At 44.3% G+C, this 27,831-nt stretch overlaps 1 protein-coding gene across 1 annotated transcript in view; it reads right to left on the bottom strand.

Annotated features, from left to right (window-relative positions):
* Window positions 1–12,218: 12,218 nt before the first annotated feature.
* Window positions 12,219–27,831, bottom strand: part of LRRC52 (leucine rich repeat containing 52) — a 133,316-nt gene continuing 117,703 nt past the window's right edge. The window contains exon 3 of the mRNA XM_040359735.1: window positions 12,219–12,622. Coding sequence (XP_040215669.1) covers window positions 12,336–12,622 — 287 coding nt within the window. The 3' untranslated portion in view covers window positions 12,219–12,335. The remainder of the gene's footprint in view (window positions 12,623–27,831) is intronic.

The following is a 27,831-nucleotide window of genomic DNA, read 5'->3' as shown; positions in this document are numbered from 1 at the left end:
GTAGTAGTGGTGGTGGTGATAGTGGTGGTGGCTGTTGTAGTAGTAGTAGTAGTAGTGGTGGTGGTGGCTGTGGTAGTAGTAGTGGTGGTGGTGATGGTGGTGATAGTGGTGGTTGTGATAGTGGTGGTGGTGGCTGTGGTAGTAGTAGTGGTGGTGGTGATGCGGTGTGCTGTGCCGGGGCCGATGCGGTGTGCTGGGGCCGATGTGGGGTGCTGTGCCAGGGACGATGCGGGGTGCCGATGCGGTGTTCTGTGCCGGGGACGATGCGGGGTGCTGGGGCCGATGCGGGGTGCTGTGCCGGGAACGATGCGGGGTGCTGTGCCGGGGACGATGCGGTGGGCTGGGGCCGATGCGGTGCGCGATGTTATGGTGGCAATGTGCTGTGCTGGGGGAAGAAGGAAGCGGGTGGAAGTCAGCACAGGGATGGTGGGAACCCCTCATAATGGGCACAGCGGGTGTACAGACCCCGGAACTCAGTGCAGGGATGGTGGGAACCCCTCATAATGGGCACAACGGGTGTACAGACCCCGGAACTCAGTGCAGGGATGGTGGGAACCCCTCATGAAGGGTTCCCACCATCCCTGTTCTGTGCTGACTTCCTGTGGCTGTACTCCTACTGTGCCCATTATGAGGGGTTCCCACCATCCCTGTACTGACTTCCTGTGGCTGTACTCCTGCTGTGCCCATTATGAGGGGTTCCCACCATCCCTGTGCTGTGCCCATTATGAGGGGTTCCCACCATCCCTGTACTGACTTCCTGTGGCTGTACTCCTGCTGTGCTCATGAGCGTACGAATCCGAATTGAGTTTCGGGCACAAAATACGAAATAACGGCTAATGCGAAACGGAACTAAACAAAATGAATTTATTGACAGTGCACATGTCTAGTATATGTATACACACCACATATATAACAATATATATATATATATATATATATATATATATAATTTTGTTATGTAGATATATCTGCACAGAAACAAATTATTTTGTATATTTACTGATTCCTGGAAGGAGGAGGGGAGGAGAGGTTTGCATAGATAAGGGGCGGCAACTTTCTCTGACACTCCCGTTGCTATTGAAACCTGATCTGTGCGAGATTTGCAAGGCTGAAATCCAGGAAGTCATACAGTCTGGCTTCATGATGCCCACACTTAAGATGGCCCCAGTCAATTTCTATTTTATAAAGTGTCTAAATGCTGTAACAACCTAACAAAACAGACCTTAGTTTACAGACTAACTGTAGTAGAATACATTAAGCTTGTGTATTACAGGGCTTTTTATATTTAAAAAGTGAAATTGTGGCCGGAACTCCGCTTTAAGGACCGCCTCACGCCGATATACGTCGACAGAATGGCACGACTGGGCACAATCACATACATGTACATTGCCATTTAAGAGCCTAGCCGTGGGTCGCGCGTGCCGCCGGTCCTGGTCCTGAACTCTGTGACCTGATCGCCACTGGTGTCCCGCGATCGAGTCACAGAGCTAAAGAACGGGGAGAGGTAAGTGTAAACAAACTTCTCCCCATGCTTTCTAGTGAGCCTGTCACTGATCCTCTGTTCCCTGTCATAGGGAACGACGATCAGTGACTTCACACGCCCAGCAACGTCCCCCTACAGTAAGAAACACACATTAGATCACACTTAACCCCTTTAGCGCCCCCTACAGGTTAACCCCATCACTGCTAGTGTCATTTTCACAGTAAGCAGTGCATTTTTATAGCACGGATCGCTGTAAAAATGATAATGGTCCCAAAATAATGTCAAAAGTGTCCGATGTGTCCGCCATAATGTCGCAGTCACAAGAAAATCGTTAATCGCCGCCATTACTAGTAATAAAAAATGTATTAATAAAAATGCCATAAAACTATCCCCTATTTTGTAGACGCTATAACTAAAGCGCCACTATTTTTAGCAACGCTTTAACGTAGTTTTTGCAGAGGTATTTGACCGTTAGCGGGGCGCTTTTAACCCCCACTATCGCGCGAAAAAGGGTTAAAACCACCGGCAAAGCGTTGCTAAGGTGGCGCTTTGCTGGTGGTTCAGCCGCACTGCCCATTTATTTTAATGGGCAGGAGCGGTGGAGGAGCGGTGTACACACCGCTCCTTCACTGCTCCAAATATGCTGTTTTCAGGAGTTCTTTTAATGTCCTGCCAGCGCATCACCTCAGTGTGAAAGCCCTCTGGCTTTTTCACACTGAGACTGCAGAGGAGCTGTTTTTCAGGCACTTTACACCTTTTTTAGCCCAAAAGCGCCTGAAAAATACCCTAGTGTGAAAGGGGTCTAATGCCGCGTACACACGATCGGACATTCCGACAACAAAACCGTGGATTTTTTCCGACAGAATGTTGGCTCAAACTTGTTTTGAATACACACGGTCACACAAATGTTGTCGGAAATTCCGAACGTCAAGAACGCAGTGACGTACAACACATATGACGAGCCGAGAAAAGTGAAGTTTAATAGCCAGTGCGGCACTTCAGCTTGAATCAGAGCATGCATGGATTTTTGTGCGTCGAAATTGGCTACACACGATCAGAATTTCCGACAAGAACTTTTATTGTCGGAAAAATTAAGAGCCAGCTCTCAAACATTTGTTGTCGGAAATTCTGGCAGCAAATGTCCGATGGACCATACACACAGTCGGAATATCCGACAACAAGCTCCCATCGAACATTTGTTGTCGGAAATTCCGACCGTGTGTACGCAGCATAAGTGTATACGGGACAGTGGATCCTGATTAGTGTTGCTCACGAATATTCGTATTGCAAATATTCGGCTCGAATATGGCATATTCGAGTATTCGCGATATATTTCGAATTTCGCGGTGAATATTCGCTATTCCGAATATTCGCATTTTTTCAATTTTATTTTTAAAACAGATCACATCCTATCGACGTCTAAAAGCATTGCTGGTATGATTAGAGACCCTGGGCCGAGTAGCTAAGCTGAGGCGATCCTTTTATGTTGCCGAATATAAAAAAAAAAAATTGCAAAATTTCGCTAATGCGAATGCGAAAATGATTGCGAATTTTCGATAACTGTGGTAGGAGAACTCTGATTGTCTCTGATGCAAAAGGGGGGGGGCTTTGTGTATGTTTCTGTTATGAATATTTGTATGTTTGATATTATTTTTTTTTGTAAGAAGGAAAAAATTGTGCATACCTTAAAAAAAGGGGAGAATACAGCAGCAACTCAAAAATGTTATACAACATAAATTAATACAAGACAGAAAATGGAGTCGCTCTACAAGAATAAAAAATATGTCTAGTGACAAGACATGTGGGCAAATTATAAAATAAGCAAGCGCAAATAACTTGTGAAATACACAGTGAAACAAATATATAAAGAAATATAGTCCCAATAATAGAAAAATAATCTTTCATAAAAATGTCTTTGATATGTGAAGTGAAAAAAAGTCCAAAGCATGCAGCATGAACGTGTTCAATCTTCAAGGTGTTTGATTGACAAACGGCTGTGACAGATGGATAGAGTAAAGAATCACCACCAATGCAAAACACTTTTTATTTTCTATTGTAAAATATCACGAATATTCTGAGCCAATCAGAGTGCTCCTTCCGCATTTGCCGAATATTCGCAATTATTTTGTATTGTAAAATATCACGAATATTCTGAGCCAATCAGAGTGCTCCTTCCGCATTTGTCGAAATTTTGCAATTATTTTGTATTGTAAAATATCACGAATATTCTGAGCCAATCAGAGTGCTCCTTCCGCATTTGTCGAAATTTCGCAATTATTTTGTATTGTAAAATATCACGAATATTCTGAGCCAATCAGAGTGCTCCTTCCGCATTTGCCGAATATTCGCAATTATTTTGTATTGTAAAATATCACGAATATTCTGAGCCAATCAGAGTGCTCCTTCCGAAATTTCGCCATCAATATCGCATTCGCATTTTGCGAAATTTTGATACAATATCACGAATATTCTGAGCCAATCAGAGTGCAAAATATCACAAATATTCTGAGCCAATCAGAGTGCTCCTTCCGCTGTTGTCGAAATTTCGCAATTATTTTCGCATTCGCAATAGCGAAATTTCGCAAAAATTTCATTTCGATAAAATATCACGAATATTCGAATTTAGCTATATATTCGTGATATATCGTGAAATCGAATATGGCGTATTCTGCTCAACACTAATCCTGATCAACAGGTGGCATGAACTGGCTTGCTTATGTGTTTAAACATGGTGTATTCTTATGTCATAAAAAGTGATATGTTCTGAATGTGACCTGTTCAGGAAGAATGTCAGGCAACACGTTCTACTATACTGATACTGATATGTTCTGACAGCACCTCTGTATTGTACTCTACTGATCTACAATACCTAGCACACTTTTTTTCCGATCCAGGCACCAGTCGATCCAGGCACCATGTCATGCCGACCATGGAGTCAGGATCCCCCTAGATGCCTGGACTGACACCCGACTCAGGCTCTCAGCGAGCTGCTGAGAGCCTGAACCAGCTGCTCCTGCCCCCTCCACAGCTCAGCGTTCCAGTGAGTGAGGGGTGGGGGGCCGAGAGCAGAGAGCTGCAGATTGTCAGTCACTGCTCGGCGGTGTTCAATCGCTCAGTTCTCAGTGTTAAAAGTGCCGAGGGACAGATGCAGCATCAGACCAATGCTGCATCCACCTTGGTAAGTGAGAATAAAAAAAACAAAAAAAAAACATACTTCTCTTTTAAAGGGAATTACTATTAAAGATGTAGTACACTGCGGGGGAAAAAGCAAGACAATAGCATAATGTGCTAGTATGCATAGCATACTGCGTCCAGACAACTGCCCAGTTAATCAGAATATGAAAACAAAATACAGGATCCTGAGGTTGAGACCTTACTAAAGCGTAGTCACTGAAAATAGGCCTATAAACTGAGAAAGCCCTTATCCAGTGATTATAGCTTCCAAAATACTATCGATTGCCCAGCTACATGGCGGCCCCATATTAGGGACTCCAATCCCCCGAGTGCAAACACAAGCAACTTGAATAGAAAAAAGGGAAAGAAAGCCATTAGGGCATGATGCTAAGCCTTGCATGTATCAGGGGAGCCATAGAAGAAATGAGAAGAAAAAAATAGGTGAATCCGTCCGGGGATCCTCTATCGATCATCCATAAAGTCAGTTTCTTTCATTCTGAACCTGTAAAAAAGCAAGCCGGGGGACCATATTTTGTCAAAGATGGATTGTTTATTGGATGCTCACAATTTTTTCATACAACATGATCCACGTGACTTTCCGAATGTCTATAAACAAAGAACATTTTTTACTTTCATGCATAGAATGCATGAAGATAAAAATCCTTAAACATTTGGAACCACTTTAAAGTAATTGTAAAGGTTTACATTTTAAATGTAACAAACACGTCATACTTACTTGCTTTGTGCAGTGGTTTTGCACAGAGCAGCCCGATCCTTCTCTTCTCGGCACCACGCTTGCGCTCCTGGCTCCTCCCCACTGCTGAGTGCCCCCATAGAAAGCGACTTGCGTGAGCTCTGTGTGTCCACTGTTTCTGAGCCAATGAGGAGGAGAGAGCCAGGAGAGCCTCTGCTCTTGTGCACATTGTTGGTTTGAGATCTGGCTCAGGTAAGGGGGGGCTGGGTAGAAAGCTGCATGCAGAAAGATTGAAGGTAAAATAGAATTCTGCCTTTAGAACCACTTGAAGGCTGGGTGTTCAACCTGAGGCCCAAGATGGCTATGAATGCAGCCCAACACAAAATTGTAAACTTAAAGATTTTAATTTTTGGGGGGGTTTGTAAAAATGCATTTACACTAAGCCTTCTTCCACACAAGGCGGACTTCGTCGCTACAGAGTCCGCCAGCTCAGCGGGAGATCTCTCTGCTGAGTCGGTGGATGACAATTCCCTCTCTGCTCACTGAGTGGGGAGGGTCTTGTGCAGTGCCTCTGTCTCCTATGGAGGGATCTGATGAAAACGGACAGCACGTCCGTTTTCATCAGATCTCACCCGATCCGATCTGACATGGACGGATGGGGAAGTATCGCCATCCGGCTGATTTTGGCGGATCGGATGTCAGCGGAAATGTCTCCGCTGACATCTGACACTCCATAGGCATGCATGGAGCAGCCGTTCAGGTCCGCCGTAAAATCTGACAGGTGGACCTGAACAACCCGACCGTGTGAAAGGGGCCTTAGGGAACACATGTGGGTGAAGAAAAATCTGAAAGTGTCTCTTTACTGGACTAAGTTTTATCTTCCCAAAGAAGAATATCCCAATCTTCACAATCATGCCTTATTCATGTCATCATTTTTCGGCAGCACCTATACTTGTGCACAAATATTTTCAAAGATGAAGCACATGAAGGGCAAAAATAAAAACTGAAATATCTAATGATCTGTTCCATCAGGTAGGGGGAGCACACCTTACATGACCTTGTTACACCACGTTGGTGGAGCACATCTTACATTACCTTGTTACACCAGGTAGGGGGAGCACAGCTTAAGCCTCGTACACACGATCGGACATCAAACAAACTTTCCCTTGGATTTTTGTCCGAAGGGAGTTGTCCGGTCACACCCATAGCATAAACACGCTCTGGCTTTTTCGGCAACAAACACGTACGTAGTGACGTTTCAACGTACTGACGAGAGTTTAACCACTTGCTTACTGGGCACATATACCCCCCTTCTGCCCAGGTGAAATTTCAGCTTCCGGCACTACGCCGCTTTTACTGACAATTGCGCAGTCGTGCGACGAGGCTCCCAAACAAAATTGACGTCCTTTTTTTCCCCCACAAATAGAGCTTTCTTTTGGTGGTATTTGATCACCCCTGCGGTTTTTATTTTTTTGCGCTATAAACAAAAAAAGAGCGACAATTTTGAAAAAAATAATCAATATTTTTTACTTGTTGCTATAGTAAATAGCCCAATTTTGAAAAAAACATTTTTTTTCTCAGTCTAGGCCGATATGTATTCTTCTACATATTTTTGGTAAAAATCGCAATAAGCGACTGGTTTGCGCAAAAGTTATAGCGCCTACAAAATAGGGGACAGAATTATTATTATTTTTTATTATTTTTTTTTTACTAGTAATGGCAGCGATCTGCGATTTTTATTGGGACTGCGACATTATGGCGGACACTTTTGACAAATTTTTGGCACCATTCACATTTATACTGTGATCAGTGCTATAAATATGCACTAATTACTGTATAAATGTGACTGGCAGGGAAGGGGTTAACACTAGGGGGCGAGGAAGGGGTTAAATGTGTACCCTGCATAGTGTTTCTAACTGTGGGGGAAGGGGACTGACTGGGGGAGGTGACCGATCTGTGTCCCTATGTACAAGGGACACACCATCGGTCTCCTCTCTCCCTGATAGGATGTGAATCTGTGTGTTTCCACACACAGATCCACAACCTTGTCTGTGTAGCCGCCGATCGCAGGTGCGTGGCGGACATCGCGGCCGCCAGGCACGCGCATCGTAACTCAGTGATGCGGCGGGCACGTGCACGCCACCCAGTGGCTGGAGGCCGTATGTAGACGGCCTCCCAGCAATTGGGATCTACACTGCGGCCGTAGAAAGTCGTACGGCCTGCAGCAAGTGGTTAAAAGAGGAAGTTCAATTCTCTGGCGTCACCCTTTGGGCTCCTTCTGCTAATCGAGAGTTAGTAGAGGTTTCGTCTGTGTGCATTCGCGATTTTCAGTTTCATGCAATTTTGTTCGTTTCTGAACGTCCGTTCGTCAAGCAGACATGTTGGCAATGGGGTTGTGCTAACTCGACCCACAAAAAAATATAGAAATATGTTTGATTCATATAACCAAAATACACTAATCCAAAGTAAAGACATTTGTTTTTACTCCGTCAGTATCACCAGCAAAGCAGCTTTTAGTATTGTCACATTATAAAGAAGAAGAGAATGTGCGCCGCTTTTCTTGATTTCAGAACTTGCCGCGTCACGAATGTGCTCTTTCAAATACGAACGCTGGTTTTACCAGACAGAACGCTTCCGGCTGGTCTTTGCTTCTGAGCATGCGCGTTTGTACTTTGTACAAAAGTCCAATTGCTTGCTGTACACACGCTCGGACTAGGCACCTTCGGACTCTTGTTGACATAAAGTTTGTCCGTTTGCAGACCGAACTTTTTGTCCGATGAAACCCGAAAAAGTTTGTCTGATGGAGCGTACACACGGTCGGACTATTTTGAAAACGTGCTCATTTTGAAGTTTGTTGGCAAAAAGTCTGACCGTGTGTACGCGCCTTTACATTAACCTTTGTTCCACCAGGTTGGTGGAGCACATCCTACATTACCTTGTTCCATCAAGTAGGGGGAGCACGGGTTACATTACCTTTGTTCCACCGGGTTGGTGGATCACCTCTTACATTACCTTGTTCCATCAAGTAGGGGGAGCACATCCTACATTAACCTTTTTCCACCAGGTTGGTGGAGCACATCTTACATTACCTTGTTCCACCGGGTTGGTGGAGCACATCTTATATTACCTTGTTCCATCAAGTAGGGGGGGAGCACGGGTTACATTAACTTTGTTCCACCGGGTTGGTGGATCACCTCTTACATTACCTTGTTCCATCAAGTAGGGGGAAGCACATCCTACATTAACCTTGTTCTACCAGGTTGGTGAAGCGCATTTTACATTAACCACTTCAATACCAGGCACTTTTACCCCCTTCCTGCCCAAGCCAATTTTCAGCTTTCAGCGCTGTCACACTTTGAATGACAATTGCATGATAATGCAACACTGTACCCATATGAAATTTGTATCATTTTATTCACACAAATAGAGCTTTCTTTTGGTGTTATTTAATCACCACTTTTTTTTTTAATGTTTGATAAATAAACAAAAAAGTAAAAAAAAAAAATTAAAAACAAACCCATGTTTCTTTGTTTCTGGTATACAATTTTGCAAATAAATAATCTTTCTTTATAACTTTAGACCAAAATGTATTCTGCTACATTTCTTTGGTGAAAATAACCCAAATCAGTGTATATAATTTAGTCTGTAGGAAAGTTATACAGTCCACAGTCTATGGTATATATCTATTTTTTTCGCAAAAAACTAAAGTTACACCCAAGAACATATAACCTCCCTCCCAAAAATAAATAAATAAATTACACATATACATACGCACAAACGTATCTACTCATGCAACCCTGTCTTTTAGGCCTTGTACACATGGCCAGACATGTCCGATGAAAACGGTCCGCGGACCGTTTTCATCGGACATGTCTGCTGGGAGGTTTTGGTCTGATGTGTGTACACACCATCAGACCAAAATCCCTGCGGACAGAGAACGCGGTGACGTAGAAGACACCGACGTTCTCTGACACGGAAGTTCAATGCTTCCACGCATGCGTCGAATCAATTCGAGGCATGCGCAGGATTTCGGGCCGCTGGTTATACGTCATAACCAGCGGACATGTCCGATGAGTCGTACTAACCATCGGACATGTCCGACGGACAGCTTTCCAGCGGACAAGTTTCTTAGAATGCTAAGAAACTTTTGTCCGCTGGAAACCTGTCTGCTCGGCCAGGAATCCGGTCCGCTAGGCCGTACACACGGTCGGACATGTCCGCGGACCAGTTTCAGCAGACATGTTCGGTCGTGTGTATGAGGCCTCATATTTTACCAAAAATTTGGCATCAGATGGACCGTGATTGGCCCAGTCTGTATCATGAGATAACTGTGACCAATCACAGCTAGAAACACAATTGTGTACAGTGGGTGGTTTGAAAGGTAGCCATTAGTTGTTTTCAATTGTCATGTTCCTTGCTGTGATTGGTTACAGCGGTCACATGGTACCACCAGCGGGCAGGTACAGTGATCAGTCATCGGCTGCGTCCGCTGGATGCAGCTGGTGACAGATCGCATCAGTGCGCGAGCCACGCACTGGGTGCGATCTGGAAGGACATCATATGACGTCCACCCCTTGATAGACGAGAGGCCGGCCCAGGAGTCTTTGGCAAATAGGCCGGGAATCAGTTAATGTCCCCCCCAGGTTTAAGGAGCACAGCTTACATTATCTTGTTCCTCCAGGCTGGGGGAGCACATTATCTTGTTCCTCCAGGCTGGGGGAGCACATTACCTTGTTCTGTCAGTCTGGGGGAGCACATTACCTTGTTCTGTCAGTCTGGGGGAGCGCATTACCTTGTTCTGTCAGTCTGGGGGAGCAGATTACCTTGTTCTGTCAGTCTGGGGGAGCACATTACCTTGTTCTGTTAGTCTGGGGGAGCACATTACCTTGTTCTGTCAGTCTGGGAGAGCACATTACCTTGTTCTGTCAGTCTGGTGGAGCACATTACCTTGTTCTGTCAGTCTGGGGGAGCACATGACCTAGTTCTGTCAGTCTGGGGGAGCACATTACCTTGTTCTGCCAGTCTGGGGGAGCACATTACCTTGTTCTGCCAGTCTGGGGGAGCACATTACCTTGTTCTGCCAGTCTGGTGGAGCACATTACCTTGTTCTGTCAGTCTGGTGGAGCACATTACCATGTTCTGTCAGTCTGGTGGAGCACATTACCTTGTTCTGTCAGACTGGGGGAACACAGCTTACATTACCTTGTTCTGTCAGACTGGGGGAGCACATTACCTTGTTCTGTCAGTCTGGTGGAGCACATTATCTTGTTCTGTCAGTCTGGTGGAGCACATTACCTTGTTCTGTCAGTCTGGTGGAGCACATTACCTTGTTCTGTCAGTCTGGTGGAGCACAGCTTACATTACCTTGTTCTGTCAGTCTGGTGGAGCACATTATCTTGTTCTGTCAGTCTGGTGGAGCACAGCTTACATTACCTTGTTCTGTCAGTCTGGTGGAGCCCATTATCTTGTTCTTTCAGTCTGGTGGAGCACATTACCTTGTTCTGTCAGTCTGGTGGAGCACATTACCTTGTTCTGTCAGTCTGGTGGAGCACATTATCTTGTTCTGTCAGTCTGGTGGAGCACAGCTTACATTACCTTGTTCTGTCAGTCTGGTGGAGCACATTATCTTGTTCTTTCAGTCTGGTGGAGCACATTATCTTGTTCTGTCAGTCTGGGGGAGAACATTACCTTGTTCTGTCAGTCTGGTGGAGCACAGCTTACATTACCTTGTTCTGTCTGTCTGGGGGAGCACATTACCATGTTCTGTCAGTCGGGGGGAGCACAGCTTACATTACCTTGTTTCCACAGGCTGGCAGGCTGCAGCACTGATCAAAGAAACATTTTCCAACAAGCTTGTTCAAGAGAAGTTGATCATTAGATCAACTTCTCTGGAACAGGAATAGCCAATGACCATTCAAAATTCATCCAGTCCCTACTGAATCAGCTGAATTTCGATCCATCTAGGGCCAGCTTAAGCATGCGTGGGCTGAAGTGCAAAGACATACAGTAATGCCTCGTACACACGGTCAGACTTTTGACCGTGCAAAAGTCTACCATGAGTCCGTTGGAAGCCTGACGGAAAGAAAGTGAACAGGTTCTTTATCTCTATCCGTTGGACTTCCGACAAAAAATGTCTGATGGAGGCTACACACGGCCAGATTTTCCGAAAAAAAAAAGCCTGTCTGACTTTTTTTCTCGAAAAGTCCGGCCGTGTGTACAAGGCATAACTACCAGCATTACTGGTATAGTCAACCATTTCAGTTAAAGTGATTGTAAATGCTTGTTTTTTTTATTTTTTTAAATGACAAACTTATATACTTACCTCCTCTGTGCAGTTGGTATTGCACAGAGCAGCCCGGATTCTCCTTTTCTCGGGTCCCTCTTCGCTGCTCCTAGCCCCTACCTCCTTTGAGTGCCCCTCAGCCAGCATATTGCTACAGGGGGCACCCAAGCCGAGTCAGAGCTCCTTGTATCCATTCAGACGTGGAGCCCCTCTCGCCCCTGACTTTGATTGACAGCTGCGGGAGAGAATAGCGCCGCTGCTCAGGAGGAGTGTCCTGGATGGCTGTGGGGATCGTAGACATGGCTGGAGAGAGAAGGAGCTCAGGTATGTAATTAGGGGGGTTGCTACACACAGGTTTTTTATCTTAATGCAAAGAATGCATTAAGATAAAAAACCTTCTGGCTTTACAACTCCTTTAAGCCTTTTGTTTCTGCATGCTGACACTTTCAGTACATGCAGAAATCCATATATCGAGAGTAGAAAACACTTACACAGCAGCATCTTGTATAACGTTCATTTTATGGAACATCGAATCTCTTATAGTTCACTTCACTGCATCAATCGTACATAAAAAAGAAGTGTTGAAGTGTGGAATTCATTTTAATAGTTTGATACTTCGCTTACATTTATAGATTTCTGTGCTATCAAAGTAAGTGATGTAATCTGATGAAAAACTGACTTTTCATGTTGTTTGTGTTTGCTCAGGCTTCTTCTTTTTTCTTTGGTTTTGGAGGTGGAGGAGGTTCATCATCTTCTTCTTCATCGTCCTCACTGCTGCCACACAGTCGGTCATAGATCACAATACAGACACCAGTCATCCAAGCCACGACTGTACCAGAGCCAAATATGACAAACCCCACCAGCATGAGGAAAACGTAGTCTCTTTCATATAGGTTGGTGAAGCACATTAGATTAATATGCTTTTCGGTATTTTTCAATAATTCTCCATGAATATGCGCAGGTGTTGTACATGTCATGTTTTCTTCATCTGTAAATTATAGAGAGAGAGACAGCAAAAAGTCAGATGGGGCATATGTTAATAATTATTAAATATTTATTAAAAAAGAACAAATGAGGACATTTCAGTTTAGAAATGTTTTATACAAAAGTTTACCTAGTTTACCTTTTTTTTCTGCAGATTTACAGTGGTGAGCAATGCTGTTTCCTGGCCTAGACCAACAAGGCCCAGGCCTAGGGCAGCACAGAAAGTGTCCCCGCCGGCTTGCACTACACTGTTAGGCAAATTAGTTTAGCGCCCCCATAAATCGGCCGCACTTCTTCCAGTATGTGGGCGGTTGGCATTCTGCAACTGGGGGGGGGGGGGGGGGGGGCGTCGCTTCTAATTTTTTACCATCCCTGCCCCATTGCAGAGATTTCCCTTCACTTCCTGTCTCATAGCCAAACAAGAAGTGAGAGGAAATCTATGCAAATTAAGGGAATCCATCTTTTTTTGAATATTTTTTTTTCTGTCTCGGGACCACCAGAATATGCTTAAGTTAGATGCACACCTATATGTGCATGCAGTAAAACGCATTGCCACAACAAGGTAACGCAAATCATTGTGTGAGTTGCATTGTGGTGCCATTCATTTTAAAAGGTATCTCATGATAACATATTGCTGCCCAAATTGATTGTGTGTATATATATATATACAGTTGTATTCAAAATTATTCAACCCCCACTGAAATTGATTGTTTTGCCCAGTTTGACATTGATTTTGATCATCCTGTCATCCTGCTTACAATTAAATCAAAGAGGCACGTGTAGGTCAGACAAATATAACATAACATTTATAATGAAATAACCACAAATGTCTTTTCTGTGCTCACATCATTATCAGTTTTATTCAACCCCCAATTGACATTCAATCTTAGTACTTAGTACAACATCCTTTTACAGTTATAACAGCTTTTAAACTTGAAGCATAGCTTGACACAAGTGTCTTGCAGCGATCTACGGGTATCTTCGCCCATTCGTCATGGGCAAAAGCCTCCAGTTCAGTCACATTCTTAGGCTTGCGCACTGCAACTGCTTTCTTTAATTCCCACCAGAGGTTCTCAATCGGATTTAAGTCTGGTGACTGCGCTGGCCACTCCAAAATGTTCCAGCCTTTAATCTGCAACCATGCTCTAGTGGACTTGGAGGTATGCTTGGGATCATTGTCCTGTTGAAAGGTCCAACGTCTCCCAAGCCTCAGGTTTGTGACGGACTGCATCACATTGTCATCCAATATCTCCTGGTACTGAAGAGAATTCATGGTACCTTGCACACGCTGAAGCTTCCCTATACCTGCAGAAGCAAAACAGCCCCAAAGCATGATTGACCCCCCGCCATGCTTCACAGTAGGCAAGGTGTTCTTTTCATCATAGGCCTTGTTCCACTGGGTCCCATGACTTGTTGAGAGGATCCGAGTCTGGGATCTGGCATCCGGACCACTGACAGTTATGCTTGCTGTCATCTGGGGGCCCATATAGGAAAAGTCAAATGGGAGGATTAGCTCTCTTTATTCACCTAAGTCCCTGAAACTGGCCTGTGGCAGAGGCCCTAGACCCGTTCCTCCCAGCTAGTTCAGAGTGACGCTTCGGCTGCCAGGCCTATTATAGTGGGTCTGTCCGGGGGCACTTTACCCACTCCAAATAGAGTGGCGACGAGTTACAACAATTGGTACTATACAGAGCAGTATTGATTGCTCCATTCAACATCCAGGCCTGATACAGCAAGGTTCTCTTCTCTTTCCTTCATCAACCTTGACCTTCCTAATACGTGTTGATGTTGGCCGTGTTTGGCCTGGACAATAAAGCATTGAAAACCCTTTTATTGGCTGTCTGGACCTTTGCTCACTACCGCTGTTCTCACAATTGCACCCCTAGACACCGCCAGGGTAACTTAGCAGGCCGATCCCAAAATCAACCAGCGGCTCCAATTTTGGACAGCAGCATTCTAAATATTAGAAGAGAGCAGTGTTTGATGTAGTAGCAGATTTAAATGCACTAAGAAATTGAAGCCAAAGTCCAGCTAACACTCTTTAACCACTTCAGCCCCGGAAGAATTTACCCCCTTCCTGACCAGAGCACTTTTTGCGATTCGGCACTGCGTCGACAATTGTGCGGTCGTGCTATGCTGTACCCAAACAAAATTGACGTTCATTTTCCCCCACAAATGGGGCTCTCTTTTGGTGGTATTTGATCACCTCTGCGGTTTTTATTTTTTTGCGCTATAACCAAAAGAAGAGCGTACATTTTGAAAAAAAAGTAACATTTTTTTCTTTTTGCTATAATAAATATCCCCCAAAAATATATAAAAAAACAAATTGATTTCTCAGTTTAGGCCAATATGTATTCTTCTACATATTTTTGGTGAAAAAAAAAAAAAAAAGAACCCGCAATAATCGTATATAGATTGGTTTGCGCAAAAGTTATAGCGTCTACAAAATAGGTGATCGTTTTATGGGATTATTATTATATTTTTTTATTAGCAATGATGGCAATCAGCGATTTTTATCATGACTGGGACATTATGACGGACATATCGGACATTTTTTATGCTATTTTGGGACCATTGTCATTTATACAGCGATCAGTGCACTGATTACTGTGTAAATTACACTGGAAGGGGTTAATCACTAGGGGACGATGAAGGGGTTTAGTGTGTCCTAGGGAGTGATTCTAACTGTGGGGGGATGGGCTACCTAGAATATGACAGAGATCACTGCTCCCGATGAAAGGGAGCAGTAGATCTCTGTCATGTTAGGCAGAACAGGGAAATGCCTTGTTTACATCTCCCTGTTCTGCATCTCTGTGAGACGATTGCGGGAACCCGGCGGACATCGAGTCTGCGGGACCCACGGGCATGCTCACGGAGCATGCGGCGGGCCTGCACAGCGGCAAATTCAAAGCAACGTATAGGTATGTTGCTTTGCCTAGCCCTGCCCTTCTGGATATCAGCATTAGCTGGTCAGCAAAATGGTTAAGCAGTTACAGCAACTTTTTTCTTTTGGTATAAATATTTTACATAAATTAAAATGGTTTTAACCCTCTGACTGCTATGTATGCAGAAAAACTTGGTGTATTGAAATATAACAGACTTACTGGTTGAATCATTAGGGTTTAATACTGATTTAAACTCTTCCACCCTCATATACTCATATTCATCTTCATGCTGCCCTCTATGTTCCCATCTAGCCTTTTGTTAAGTCAGTAGTCTATGGGTTTCCCTAATCTGCTCATAACACTTTACACCAGTGAGTTGTCTTTCAATTTCTCCTACATAATACTCCTCTGTAGGAAGGACAATATTGCTTCCCTTATCTTTTTTTAGATTCAGTACTTTTTTTATTCTTTTCATAACAGTACATTGTCAGGTCACCTGAGGACAGGTGACAGATGCACACTGTTGGGGTCAGGAGTGCACCCCTATGGTAGTGGACCCTACGACTGACTGCTGCGGATGGAACTCTGGGTGGTACTGGAAGGCAGGTACACTGGGGCACCAACACATATCCTACAGGGAGCTAGAGCAAAAGATTCCCCAGGGCGCGGAGTCTAAGAGCCAGCAGGTGTTCACCAGAGCCTCTAGTGGTGAAGATGAACTGCGCTGCAACTGACTCCAGGTCGCGGCCCCCAGAGTCTCCCAGCTCACGCTCATGGTAGGCTACAGGAGGATAAGCCAAAGGCCGGGGCGACTAGCAGACAGGGATAAACAGAGAACACACCAAAGGTCAGGGTCACAAGCAGGCAGGGTAAGTCAAGAACACACCAAGTTCGGGAATAGAGAAAAACGTAGAGCACGCAGCAAGCAGGAAACAGAAAACCAAACACACAATAATGCACAGCAAGGCAGGCTTGGAGAACACAGTGTTAAATAGTGGTTCCTGTTGAGGCTAGGGTGGAGCCACACTGAGGGAAGATTACTTAAGCATGCAGGTGTGAGAGTACAAGCCCTAAGGCTAATACCAGATAAGAGACAGACAGGTCATGAAAGTATTACTGCAAGGTCATGAAAGTACCCCCCTCTTATGAGGCCTCCCCCTCCCCCACTTGGGACCAGGCTTGGAGGGGAACTTCAAATGGAATTTCCTCAGAAGACGAGGTGTGAAGATTTCAGATGCAGAAATCCAAGATCTCTTCTCAGGACCGAAACCTTTCCAATCCACGAGATATTGAAGAACACCTTTACAGAAGCGAGAATCCAAAATTTTACTAACCTCGTACTCCTGATCATCTTCAGATATTAGAGCCAAGGTAGGGAGAAAACTTATTGAAAACTAAAGGTTTCAGAAGAGATACATGAAAGGAGTTTGAGATCCTGAGGCTTTTAGGGATCTGGAGTTTAAAACAAACAGGATTCAGCTTTGAAATTATATTGTAAGGACCAATGAATCTCAGGGAAAATTTGAGAGAAGGAACCCGGAGTCTGATGTTCCTGGTGGAAAGCCAGACTTCGTCTCCTGGCTGTAGAGGAAGCGGCTTACGCCTGCGGCTGTCAGCAAAACCGCAATTTTTTTGGCAGCTGTCTGGAGGAAATCATGAACGTCAACCCACATGGAATTGAATGATTCCTAAATAGTAGCCAAAGCTGGGATGTCGGAAGAACTGGTCATAGAAGGAGGGAGCTGCAACCAAGGAATCCCCAATGTGATAAGGTTTGAGACCTTAGGAAGGATAAGGAAGGATAGCCAATCCTGGTGGAGTATCCCTACCAACATCTTAACAGGAAGGGTCTGGAAGCGAATAGGGCCCCCTGGAAGAACAGTGCCATACATTTCCAAGACCACCAATGGAGTGGTGAGGGGTGAAAGGGTAAGGTTCATGGAAGATGCAGTTCTCCAGTCCATACAGATTCTCCAGATAAGCTAAGGCTGAGTGGGAGGAAGCGCCAACATGAAGAAACACAGAAAGAAGGAGACGACAAGGTGACTTTTCTGGGTCCAATACTCCACCTTCCAGATGTATTAGACCCGAGTGTTTCCTGGGCGAAATGAGCATTTGTCACGAAAATGACCTTTGCCCCCACAGTAGAGACACAGGCCCAGAGTTCTGTGCCTAACACGTTTCTCTGGGAATAGCCTGGTCCGACCCAGCTGCATGGGTTCCTCAGCTAGCGGGAGATGCTCCACGGGTTGGAGAGAGGGGAGTTCAGGCTGACTAAGGACCAAGGAGTGCTGGCTTCACTTTTCTAGGATCCTTTCCTGAAAACTAATATCTATCTGGTTACACAAGGAGATAACTTTGTCCGATTCAGTGGGGATGGTTCTTCCCGCTAATTCATCCTTCACTCTATCAGAAAGGCCATGCAAAAAGGTTGTGACTAAGGCCTTGTACACACGATCAGTCCAAACTGATGAAAACGGACTGAAGGCTGAAGTCTGATGGTCTGATGGTCTGATGGTCTGATGTGCCTACACACCATCAGTTTAAAATCCGATCAAGTCCAACGCGGTGACGTAAAACACAACGACGTGCTAAAAAAACGAAGTTCAATGCTTCTAAGCATGCGTTGACTTGATTCTGAGCATGCGTGGGTTTTGAACCGATGCTTTTGCGTACTAACCATCGGTTTTGACTGATCGGTCATCAGTCCATCAGTCCGATTTTAAAGCAAGTTTTAAAACTTTGGTCTGAAGGACAAAAGTCTGATGGGCCATACACACGGTAGGTTTGGACTGATGAAACTGAACTTCAGTCCGTTTTCATCAGTTTGGACTGATCGTGTGTACAGGGCCACAGAACTTGCTTTAAAATCGGACTGATGGACGCCTGACCGATCGGTCAAAACCGATGGTTAGTACGTAAAAGTATCGGTTCAAAACCTGCGCATGGTCAGAATCAAGTTGACGCATGCTTGGAAGCATTGAACTTCGTTTTTTTCAGCACGTCGTTGTGTTTTACGTCACCGCGTTGGACTCGATCGGTTTTTGAACTGATGGTGTGTACGCACATCAGACCATCAGACCATCAGTCCATCAGAGCATCAGTCCGTTTTCATCAGTTTGGACTGATCGTGTGTACAAGGCCTAAGGCCTCATTGTTCCAGCTCAGCTCAGCCATCAGTATGTGGAAATGAAGAGCTCTCTGTCCCACAGACGCAGACTCTTAGCAGAGATGTAAAAGGGCGCTGGCCGCTGAAGAGACACGACCTGGTTCCCCAAAGATATTTAGAAAGAGTTTCAAGAAATTAGACAGGCTGGAAACCACTGGGTTGTTCCTCTCCCACAGAGGGGCAGCCCAAGCTAAAGCGTCACCGGACAGGAGAGAAATAATATAGGCCACCTTTGCCCGATCAGACTGGAAGTTTTAAGGCTGGAGTTCGAAGTGAATGGTACACTGGCTAAGGAACCCTCTGCAGGTCTTGGAATCCCCAGAGTAACGGGACGGAGCTGGTAAGTGCAATGGGTTAGAGGCTGCGACTGTAGGCAGAGCTTATATGGCAGCAGGTTGCAGTTGAGGTTGTCAAACCGGGGATCCTAAGGAGGCTTGAAGTTGTTCAAAGCGGGAAGCCAAATCTTGAAAGAAATCGCATCACCATGGTCTGATTAGATTCCTGGGTCTCGAGTCTGCGGACTATGCCCTGCAGCTGATCATCGGCAGGTAGCGGCACATCAGCCGGGTCCATAGCCTTGAAAACTATCAGGTCACACAGACCAGGTAAGAGACAGACAGGTCATAAAAGTATTACTGCAAGGTCATGACATACATGTTATACCTACATTTTATCCAGATACAGTTTCTACCTTCTAACATTCACCCTCAAAACAAAGAAAAAAAATACACTGCTCAACAAAAATTTAAGGAACACTTTTGAATCAGAACTCCTGGGATATTGATCTGGTCAGTTAAGTGGCAGAGGGGGAGGGGTGTATACAGAGGGGGTTTTTAATCAGTTTCAGCTGCTTTGCTGTTAATTGAAATTAACAACAGGTGTGTACTAGATGGGCAACAATGAGACGACCTTCAAAACAGGAATGATTTTTCAGGTGGAGGTGTCTGACATTTTTTTCCCTACTCATCTTTTCTGACTGTTTTTCACTAGTTTTGCATTTGGCTAGGGTCAGTGTCACTACTGGTAGGACGAGGCGATACTTGGACCCTATAAAGTTTGCACAGGCAGTCCAACTCCTCCAGGATGGCACATCAATATGTGTCATTGCCAGAAGGTTTGTTGTGTCTCCCAACACAGTCTCAAGAGCATGGAGGAGATTTCCAGGAGACAGGCAGTTACTCTAGGAGAGCTGGACAGAGCCGTAGAAGGTCCTTAACCGATCATCAGGACCGCTATCTGCATGAAAAGTAGGTGAAAGATGGATAGCCGCACTCCAAAAAAAACGTGCAGGTTGTCTTTTATTCAAATAAACAGCAAATACATCACTGAATCATAAAACAGGAACAGGGGAACAGCCGACGTTTCGCACAAGATTAGTGCTTATTCAGGACCGGTATCTGCTTCTTTGTGCAAGGAGGAACAGAATGAGCACTGCCAGAGCCCTAAAGAATTACCACCAGCAGGCCACTGGTGTGAATGTCTCTGACCAAACAATCAGAAACAGACTTCATGGGGGTGGTCTGAGGGCCCGACATCCTCTAGTGTGCTCTGTGCTCACTGCCGGACACTGTGGAGCTCGATGGGCATTTTCCATTGAACATCAGAATTGGCAGGTCCGCCACTGGTGCCCCATGCCTTTTACAGAGCAGGTTCACCCTAAGCATATGTGACAGACGTGAAAGGGTCTGGAGAAGCGCGGAGAACTTTATGCTGCCTGTATCATCGTTCAGCATGACCGGTTGGTGGTGGGTCAGTGATGGTCTGGGGAGGCATATTCATGGAGGGACGCACAGACCTCTACAGGCTACACAATGGCACCCTGACTGCCATTAGGTATCGGGAATCCTTGGACCCATTGTCAGACTCTACACTGGTGCAGTGGGTTCTGGGTTCCTCCTGGTGCAGGACAACGCCCAGCCTCATGTGGTGAGAGCATGCAGCCAGTTCCTGGAGGATGAAGAAATTGATACCATTGAATGTCCCCCACGCTCACCTGACCTAAATCCAAAAGAAAACCTCTGGGACATGTTTAGGTCCATCCGGTGCTGCCAGGTTACACCTCAGTCTGTTCAGGAGCTCAGTGATGCTCTGGTCCAGATCTGGGAGGGAATACCCCAGGGCACCATCCGTCATCTCATTAGGAACATGCCCTGATGTTTTCAGGCATGCATACAAGCACTTGGGGGCCATACAAACTAATGAAGACCATTTTAAGTTGTTGCAATGAAATTTCAGCAAAATGAACTAGCTTGCTGTATATTTTTTTTACTTTGATTTTCGGGGTGTCTTTGAATTCAGCCCTCTGTAGTTGGATCATTTTTATTTCCATCAAACGATGTACCATCCTTTCATTCCTAACACATTACCCAGTCCATATCAGTATAGATATCCAGCATGAGATTTTTGCTGTGTATATATTTTATCCTCCCCTTACTGTAGCCCCCCCAACCCCAAAAAGAAAAGGGGTCCCTCCTCCCCCAATCCCCTCCCACCATCAACCATCTCCCATATTGGGTCATCTTAGCTTTTCATGGTCCCAAGCTTCTGCTCAACCTTTCCAAATAGCGTAAAATTTGTCTCGGGTCCCTCTGTGTGTATCGGTATATTCCTCCTATATTATGGTTTATTTTATTTGTGCTCTCCATTCTTCTACCGTCGGGGGTATATACATCTCCACAGAAAATTGATTAAATTAGCCGGTGTGCCCTTACACCTGGGGACATAAAGAGGATTCCCTACGTTTCCATTTAAAAAACATTACGGGGTATAGTATGATCTATGTGTAATAAAGAGTTGTGTTTATTTTTGAGTGGTCGACAGTCTTACCTTTGGGACCTCCGACCATTGAACATCAGTCAGTGCTCCTAGGTCTTGTTCCCACTGCGCCCTGGCTGGCACCACTAATGATTCCTTAAATTTACTCTGCAATATCTCATATAATTTGGAAATAAGTCCCTCCTTTTGATCCCCTTTCCTCAGTATTATTATTATTTTAGAGGTGTTAAGCTTGAGGAAAGGTTTACGGGCCTGGGTGTGAAAGGCATGTCGAAGCTGGAGATACTGGAATTCTAAATTCCTCAGATATTTGTTTAAATGATTTTATGTTATCATTTCAGAACAGTTGCTACACATATCTCAGCCCCTGAGTTTGCCAAAACCCAAATCCCTCCAATCTCTGTATTTCCTCATACTCTGCATTATTCCATATTGGTGTATAGGAGGTATAACCTGTAATATTAGTGATCTTTTTTATTGCTAGCCATACTTTATTAAATAGTTTGCCTGTCATAAATCTCTTATCTTTTTGAAAGATTTTTGTCTCTAATAGGGATATCAGTGAATATCCCTTACCTGGTGGAAGTAATAACCCCTGTATGGGATCCTTCTCATCTACATCTGTCCAGCCATAAAATTGCTGGGTTTGTGAGGCTAGAATTTTTTTAGGATGTGGGTTAGTGAGTCCCCCCTCGTCTTTAGCTAGCATCAAGGTCGACAACTTAATATGTGCATGTTTTTCCTCCAGATGAGCTAGCGGAAAAGAGATTCTATAAATCTGAACCAGAACGTAGCTATCCATACCAGACAATTATGAAAAATGTATAGTAATCACAGTTATTGGGAGTTTGCACCAGGTCCAAAATCTTTAAACCTAATCAATAGAGGTCTAAGGTTAAGGTCCACATAGTCCCCCACTTTCTGTGTTACCTGAATCCCCTTAACCACTAGCCGACCCGCTGCCGGCGGCAGGTCGGCTCGGCTGCGTGAAATCACGTAATATAACGTTATTTTGCATTTTAGCCACTAGGGGCGCGCGCGCCGCCGGAGGCACGAGCGTGTGCCCCGTGCTCGCCCCTGGTGCCGAATCGTGTGCCCGCGATCGCTCGTTGCAGAGCGATAACCGGGAGCTGTGTGTGTAAACAATGTATGAACAGCGATCTGTCATTTCCCCTAGTCAGTCTTACCCCCCCTTCAGTTAGAACACACCTAAGAAACATAATTAACCCCTTCCTCGCCCCCTAGTGTTAACCCCTTCCCTGCCAGTGACATTTTTACAGTAATCAATGCATTTTTATAGCACTGATCGCTATAAAAATGCCAATGGTCCAAAAAATGTGTCAAAAGTGTCCGAAGTGTCCGCCATAAGGTTGCAGTACTCATAAAAATCGCAGATCGCCGCCATTACTAGTAAAAAAAAAATATTAATAAAAATGCCATAAAACTACCACCTATTTTGTAGACGCTATAACTTTTGCGCAAACCAATCAATAAACTGTTATTGCGATTTTCTTTTATGAAAAATATTTAGAACAATACGTATCGGCCTAAACTGAGGAAAAATAATTTTTTTTATACATTTTTGGGGAATATTTATTACAGCAAAAAGTAAAAAATATATTTTTTTTTTCAAAATTGACGCTCTATTTTTGTTTATAGCGTCAAAAATAAAAACCGCAGAGTTGATCAAATACCACCAAAAGAAAGCTCTATTTGTGGGACGCAGTGCCGAATCGCAAAAAGTGGCCCAGTCATTGACCAGCAAAATGGTCAGGGGCTGAAGTGGTTAATACTTAATTTTATGTTTTATTTTCATTTATTTTGCATAGTCTGGTAATGTAATATTTGCATTATATAGCAGCATCATTGCCGACTTTTCCAAATTGATGTGAAACCCAGAGAGCTGTCCAAATGCAGAGACAAGAGTTATGAGTTCCTCTAAATATTTTGTGGGGTCACTCAGGAAGATTAAGGCGTCATCTGCATATAAATCTATTTCTTATCTTTTCCAGCACGTCGAAATCCCTCTATCCCCACGGACTGTCTGATTGCAGCGGCCAATTTTTTCCGCTGCCAGTGCAAACATGCCCGGATTTACTCCCTTTGCCGCCCCAAGGCCAGGTCCTTCAATGCCCCCACCGCCTGCGCAGTACAGGGGGGACATTATCCGCCGGGGGACTTTTTCGGCAGGACACTGAGATGCGGGGGGGGTGGTTGCTCCCCAAAAATGACATTGAGCATTGGGGGGTGCTGCTACCGAAAATGACAAAATGATATTGAGAACCAGGAGGGGGGTTTCTGCTGCCAAGAACTATCTCACCTCCTCTTCCCTCTGTTTTTTCTCCTCTCACCATCCGCATGACAGGGGGGAACTCCCGATATGAAAGTAAAAGTGTCCTCTCCTCTCAGCCGCAGTGCCGCCCCTGCACCCACTGACGCCCCGAGGCCTGGCCTTGTTGGCCTTGTCTGGAATCCGGCCCTGAGTGCAAACAGCAGCGGGGATAGAGGGCAACCTTGTCTAGTTCCTCAGGATAAAGGGAAAGCTGGCAACATAGTGTCATTGATCCTCTTGGATCTTTATAGTAATTTTAGCCAGGCTATAAAACCAGGACCTATACCAAAGGCGATTAATACCATCCATAGTTTCACCCATTCTACCATATCAAATGCTTTCTGGGCATCCAATGACAGAATGGCACCAGCTCCCCAGTTATCCATTGGCAATTGCAGATTCAGAAAGAGCCTACAAATATTTGTTTCTGCTGTTCTAGTAGGGATGAAACCTGTTTGGTCCCTATGGAGCAAGGTAACGATGTGTCTGGATAACCTATTTGCCAATACCTTGGCTAGTATCTTGACATCAGATGTTAGGAGTGATATTGGACGATATGAACCAGGCTTTAATGGGTCCTTATCCGGTTTTAGAATTATGATTATTATTGTTCTGGTATCAAAATCTGACCATATAATTTATATATCTCCAAGGGAAGTCCATCCATCCCCGATGCCTTATTATTTATAATTTGTCTCACAGCTTCCTCCAGCTCTGCCCTAGTTATAGGAGTATCCAAGGATTCACTTTAATTGAGGTTAGTTTGGGCATCGTTAGATTATCTAAAAATTGTTCAGTCTTTTCTCTTACATTTGAGACTTCAGATTCATACAACCGTGAATAGAAATCTACAAATATCTTTTGAATATCCTCTGTGTCATACTTCACTATCCCCTTTCTATCTTCAATGGCTACTATACCAAACGATCCTTCCTGATTCCGTGCTATCATTGCCAACATATGGCCCACCTGTTCCCCCATTTCGTAGTGCTTTTGATTCTGCAAAAATCTGCTATTCTCTGCCTTAGTTATAACCAGATTTTTATATAGCTTCTGTGCATCCTACCATGCTCCATATTTCTCTTTATTGGGATCTAATGTGTATTCTTGTTCTGTTTGCTTAACTCTTTGAGTAACCTCTTCCTCTCGCTGTATTGTGGCCGCTTTAATTTGAGATATTTCTTTAATTATTAAGCCTCTAAGATATGCTTTCATTGCATCCCACATCATCATCGCTGAGGTTGAGCCCTTATTATCTCCAAAAAAGCCCATTAACTTTTGTTCTATTTGACTCTCTGGAATCAGGGACAACCACTGTGGATTGACTTTCCACATTGGGCAGATCAGCTGTTCCGGCCACTCCATAGACAGTTAATGGAGAGTGATGAGTAATGGAGAGTGCTCTGAGATTACCCTTGATTCATACTAAATTATTTTTACTAATGAGAAAAAATTACCATTTCCCAAGGCCATGTCAATTCTTGATAATGATCCAAAAGGAGCATTGTATCATTTATGGAGCATAATAGCATCAAATATCGACCAAATGGAGCTTTAATACACTGCCTACAGGTAATCCTGATAGAGTTAGAGATCAGAATACTCACTCCACGGGAGTACGTTGAGTACGAAATTCATGTTTATATTTAAATATACAAAACATTTTGTCATCCTTATTTTCTTTATGTGTCTCCTGAAGGCAGACTATTGCTGGATTATAGAATTGAATTAGTTATTTTACTGCATACCTCTTCATACCCTCCCCATTGTGTGGGAGACAGCTACAGAGACTTACTTCTTGTCCACATGGAACACATACTGAGGGCCCACTGTAGCCATTTCCGACGTTACATCTGTACCGTTTAACAGCCCAGGTGGGGGGGGAGGGGCAGAGGATTGAAACCCATCTGCCCCCACCTGGGAAAAAAGAAAGAAAAAGCTACAGGTAGGCTCAGAGGACAAAAAATCCTCCACACACCCATATTCCTCTTATCCACTTTCCTAAACTACTCCTGCCTCTTATCCAACCATGCATTAACTGCATCTGGTGTTTCAAAGAACTGAACTCGATTGCATGTTTAACCTTAAATGCCAATAACCGCCGTTTAACTTCTGTAAATTTCGCCCTCTGCTTCTGTACTTCTACAGGGAAGTCTGGGTAAAAGGACACCTTGTTGCCCTTATACTCAGTGCTGCCCCTTTGTCTTGCTTTAGATAGTATATTATCTCTATCTTGGCAATTTAGTAATCTGATAATAATTGGCCTGGGTGTACCTCCGGGGGGGGGGGGGGGGAGCGATTTATTATACAGTGTTGTCATTCTATTGCAAAAGGCTTAGAAAAGCCCTCCACCCCAAAAATGTCCGTTAACCATTTTTCGAAAAAAATAACAGGTGATTGGCCTTCTTCTTGTTCTGGGAGACCTAGTATGCGGACATTATTGTGTCTTTGTCTATTCTCCAATCCTTCCATTCTTTGTGTTTGATCCTTTATCTTTGTTTTTATCAAATGCAGATCCTTTTTTATAAGCGGTATTGAGTCCTCCAGTTCTCCTACTCTCGTTTCCACCACAGCGCTTCCCTTATCACTAGGCTTTATGATTATAACCCTAATTCTTATGCAGTTCATGCCATGCCTTTCTCTCCATCGTTCCTTCTCTTGAGGTCATCATCCAACCAATCTACCGCAATTCTTTAAGGATTGCATTATAAAAGTGTCATATTTTTTAGCTTTTTATCTTAAAAGTATTGTGTCATTACTGCCTATTGATTTCCTAATTTAGGGCCAGATCCACAAAGAGCCGGCGTAACGTAAAAATTCCCATTTAAGTTACACTGCCTTAAAATTTCTACCTAAGTGCCCAATCCACAATGCACTTACCTAGAAATTTTCGGCTGTGTAACTTAAATTCCGCCGGCGCAAGGCGTTCCTCTTCAAATGGGGGCGATTCCCATTTAAATTAGGCGCGCTCCCGCACCGGCCGTACTGCGCATGCTCGTGACGTCATTTTCCCGACGTGCATAGCGCGAAATTACGTTACGCCAAGCTTTGTGGATCAAGCCGGGTCAATAAAGTTGCGTCGGGAAAAAAAAAAGATACGGCGGGAATTTTTTTTTTTTAAATAAAAAAAAAAAAAACGCGTCGCTGGACAGAAGGGTCTGCTTTTACAAGGTGTAAACAGTTTACACTTTGTAAAAGCAGCCCTAATTTTACGATTGCAAACTAAAACTGGATCTCCGTAAGTGCTAATTTGCATACCCGAGGCGGCATTTCGACGCAAAATGCCCCCAGCGGCGGATGCGGTACTGCATCCTAAGATCCGGCAGTGTAAGTCCCTTACACATGCCATATCTTCTGTCTATCTCTTGGAAACTGATTCTGTGGATCAGTTCCAAAGATAGAAACAGGGATACGACGGCGTATCAGTAGATACGCCGGCGTATCCCTTTTGAGGATTTGGCCCTTAGTTGGATTTGGCCCTTAGTTTTTATCAACCTTTTTCCAGTCAGGGTGCCCTTGAAAGGTATTTTCGATCCCAAGTCAAAGGCTTGATTCACATTATGGCGTGTCTAGGAATGTGTACAAAACCATGCGCGTTCCCAACACTCATGCAGGCTCAGAGAAATGTGCCGCTCTTTAGCAGACATGCAGGGTTGTCATTATTTCCTAAAGTAGAACTGTAGGCAGAAGTTTTTTTTTTTTTTCATTTTGGATAGAGTAAGGAAGGATTAAAACCCCTGCTGGTTTATTTTTTGCCATCTCTGCCCCATTGGGGAGATTTACCTTAATTTACGGTTATAGCCAAATAAGAAGTGAGAGAAAATCCCTGCAAATTAAGGAAACTCCCTGGGGACCCCCAGGTCATCAGAATTAGTGTATGCATTGGAAGATTTCCCCTCGATTTGTTTTCTGGGAACCAATCTATAATGAAGATTTTCATTTACTTTCACTTTTAATGATAAGACAGGAGGAGACATAGGGAGGGTAGATGTCTCTAATGGGGGGCACAGACAGCAATAAAAACCTGACAGGGGTTCTAATCATTCTCCACT

Source organism: Rana temporaria, chromosome 7, assembly GCF_905171775.1.
Source record: "Rana temporaria chromosome 7, aRanTem1.1, whole genome shotgun sequence".
Lineage (NCBI taxonomy): Eukaryota > Metazoa > Chordata > Amphibia > Anura > Ranidae > Rana > Rana temporaria.
The sequence above is the reverse complement of the archived record's forward strand: the minus strand, read 5'-3'. Positions and strand labels throughout refer to the sequence as shown.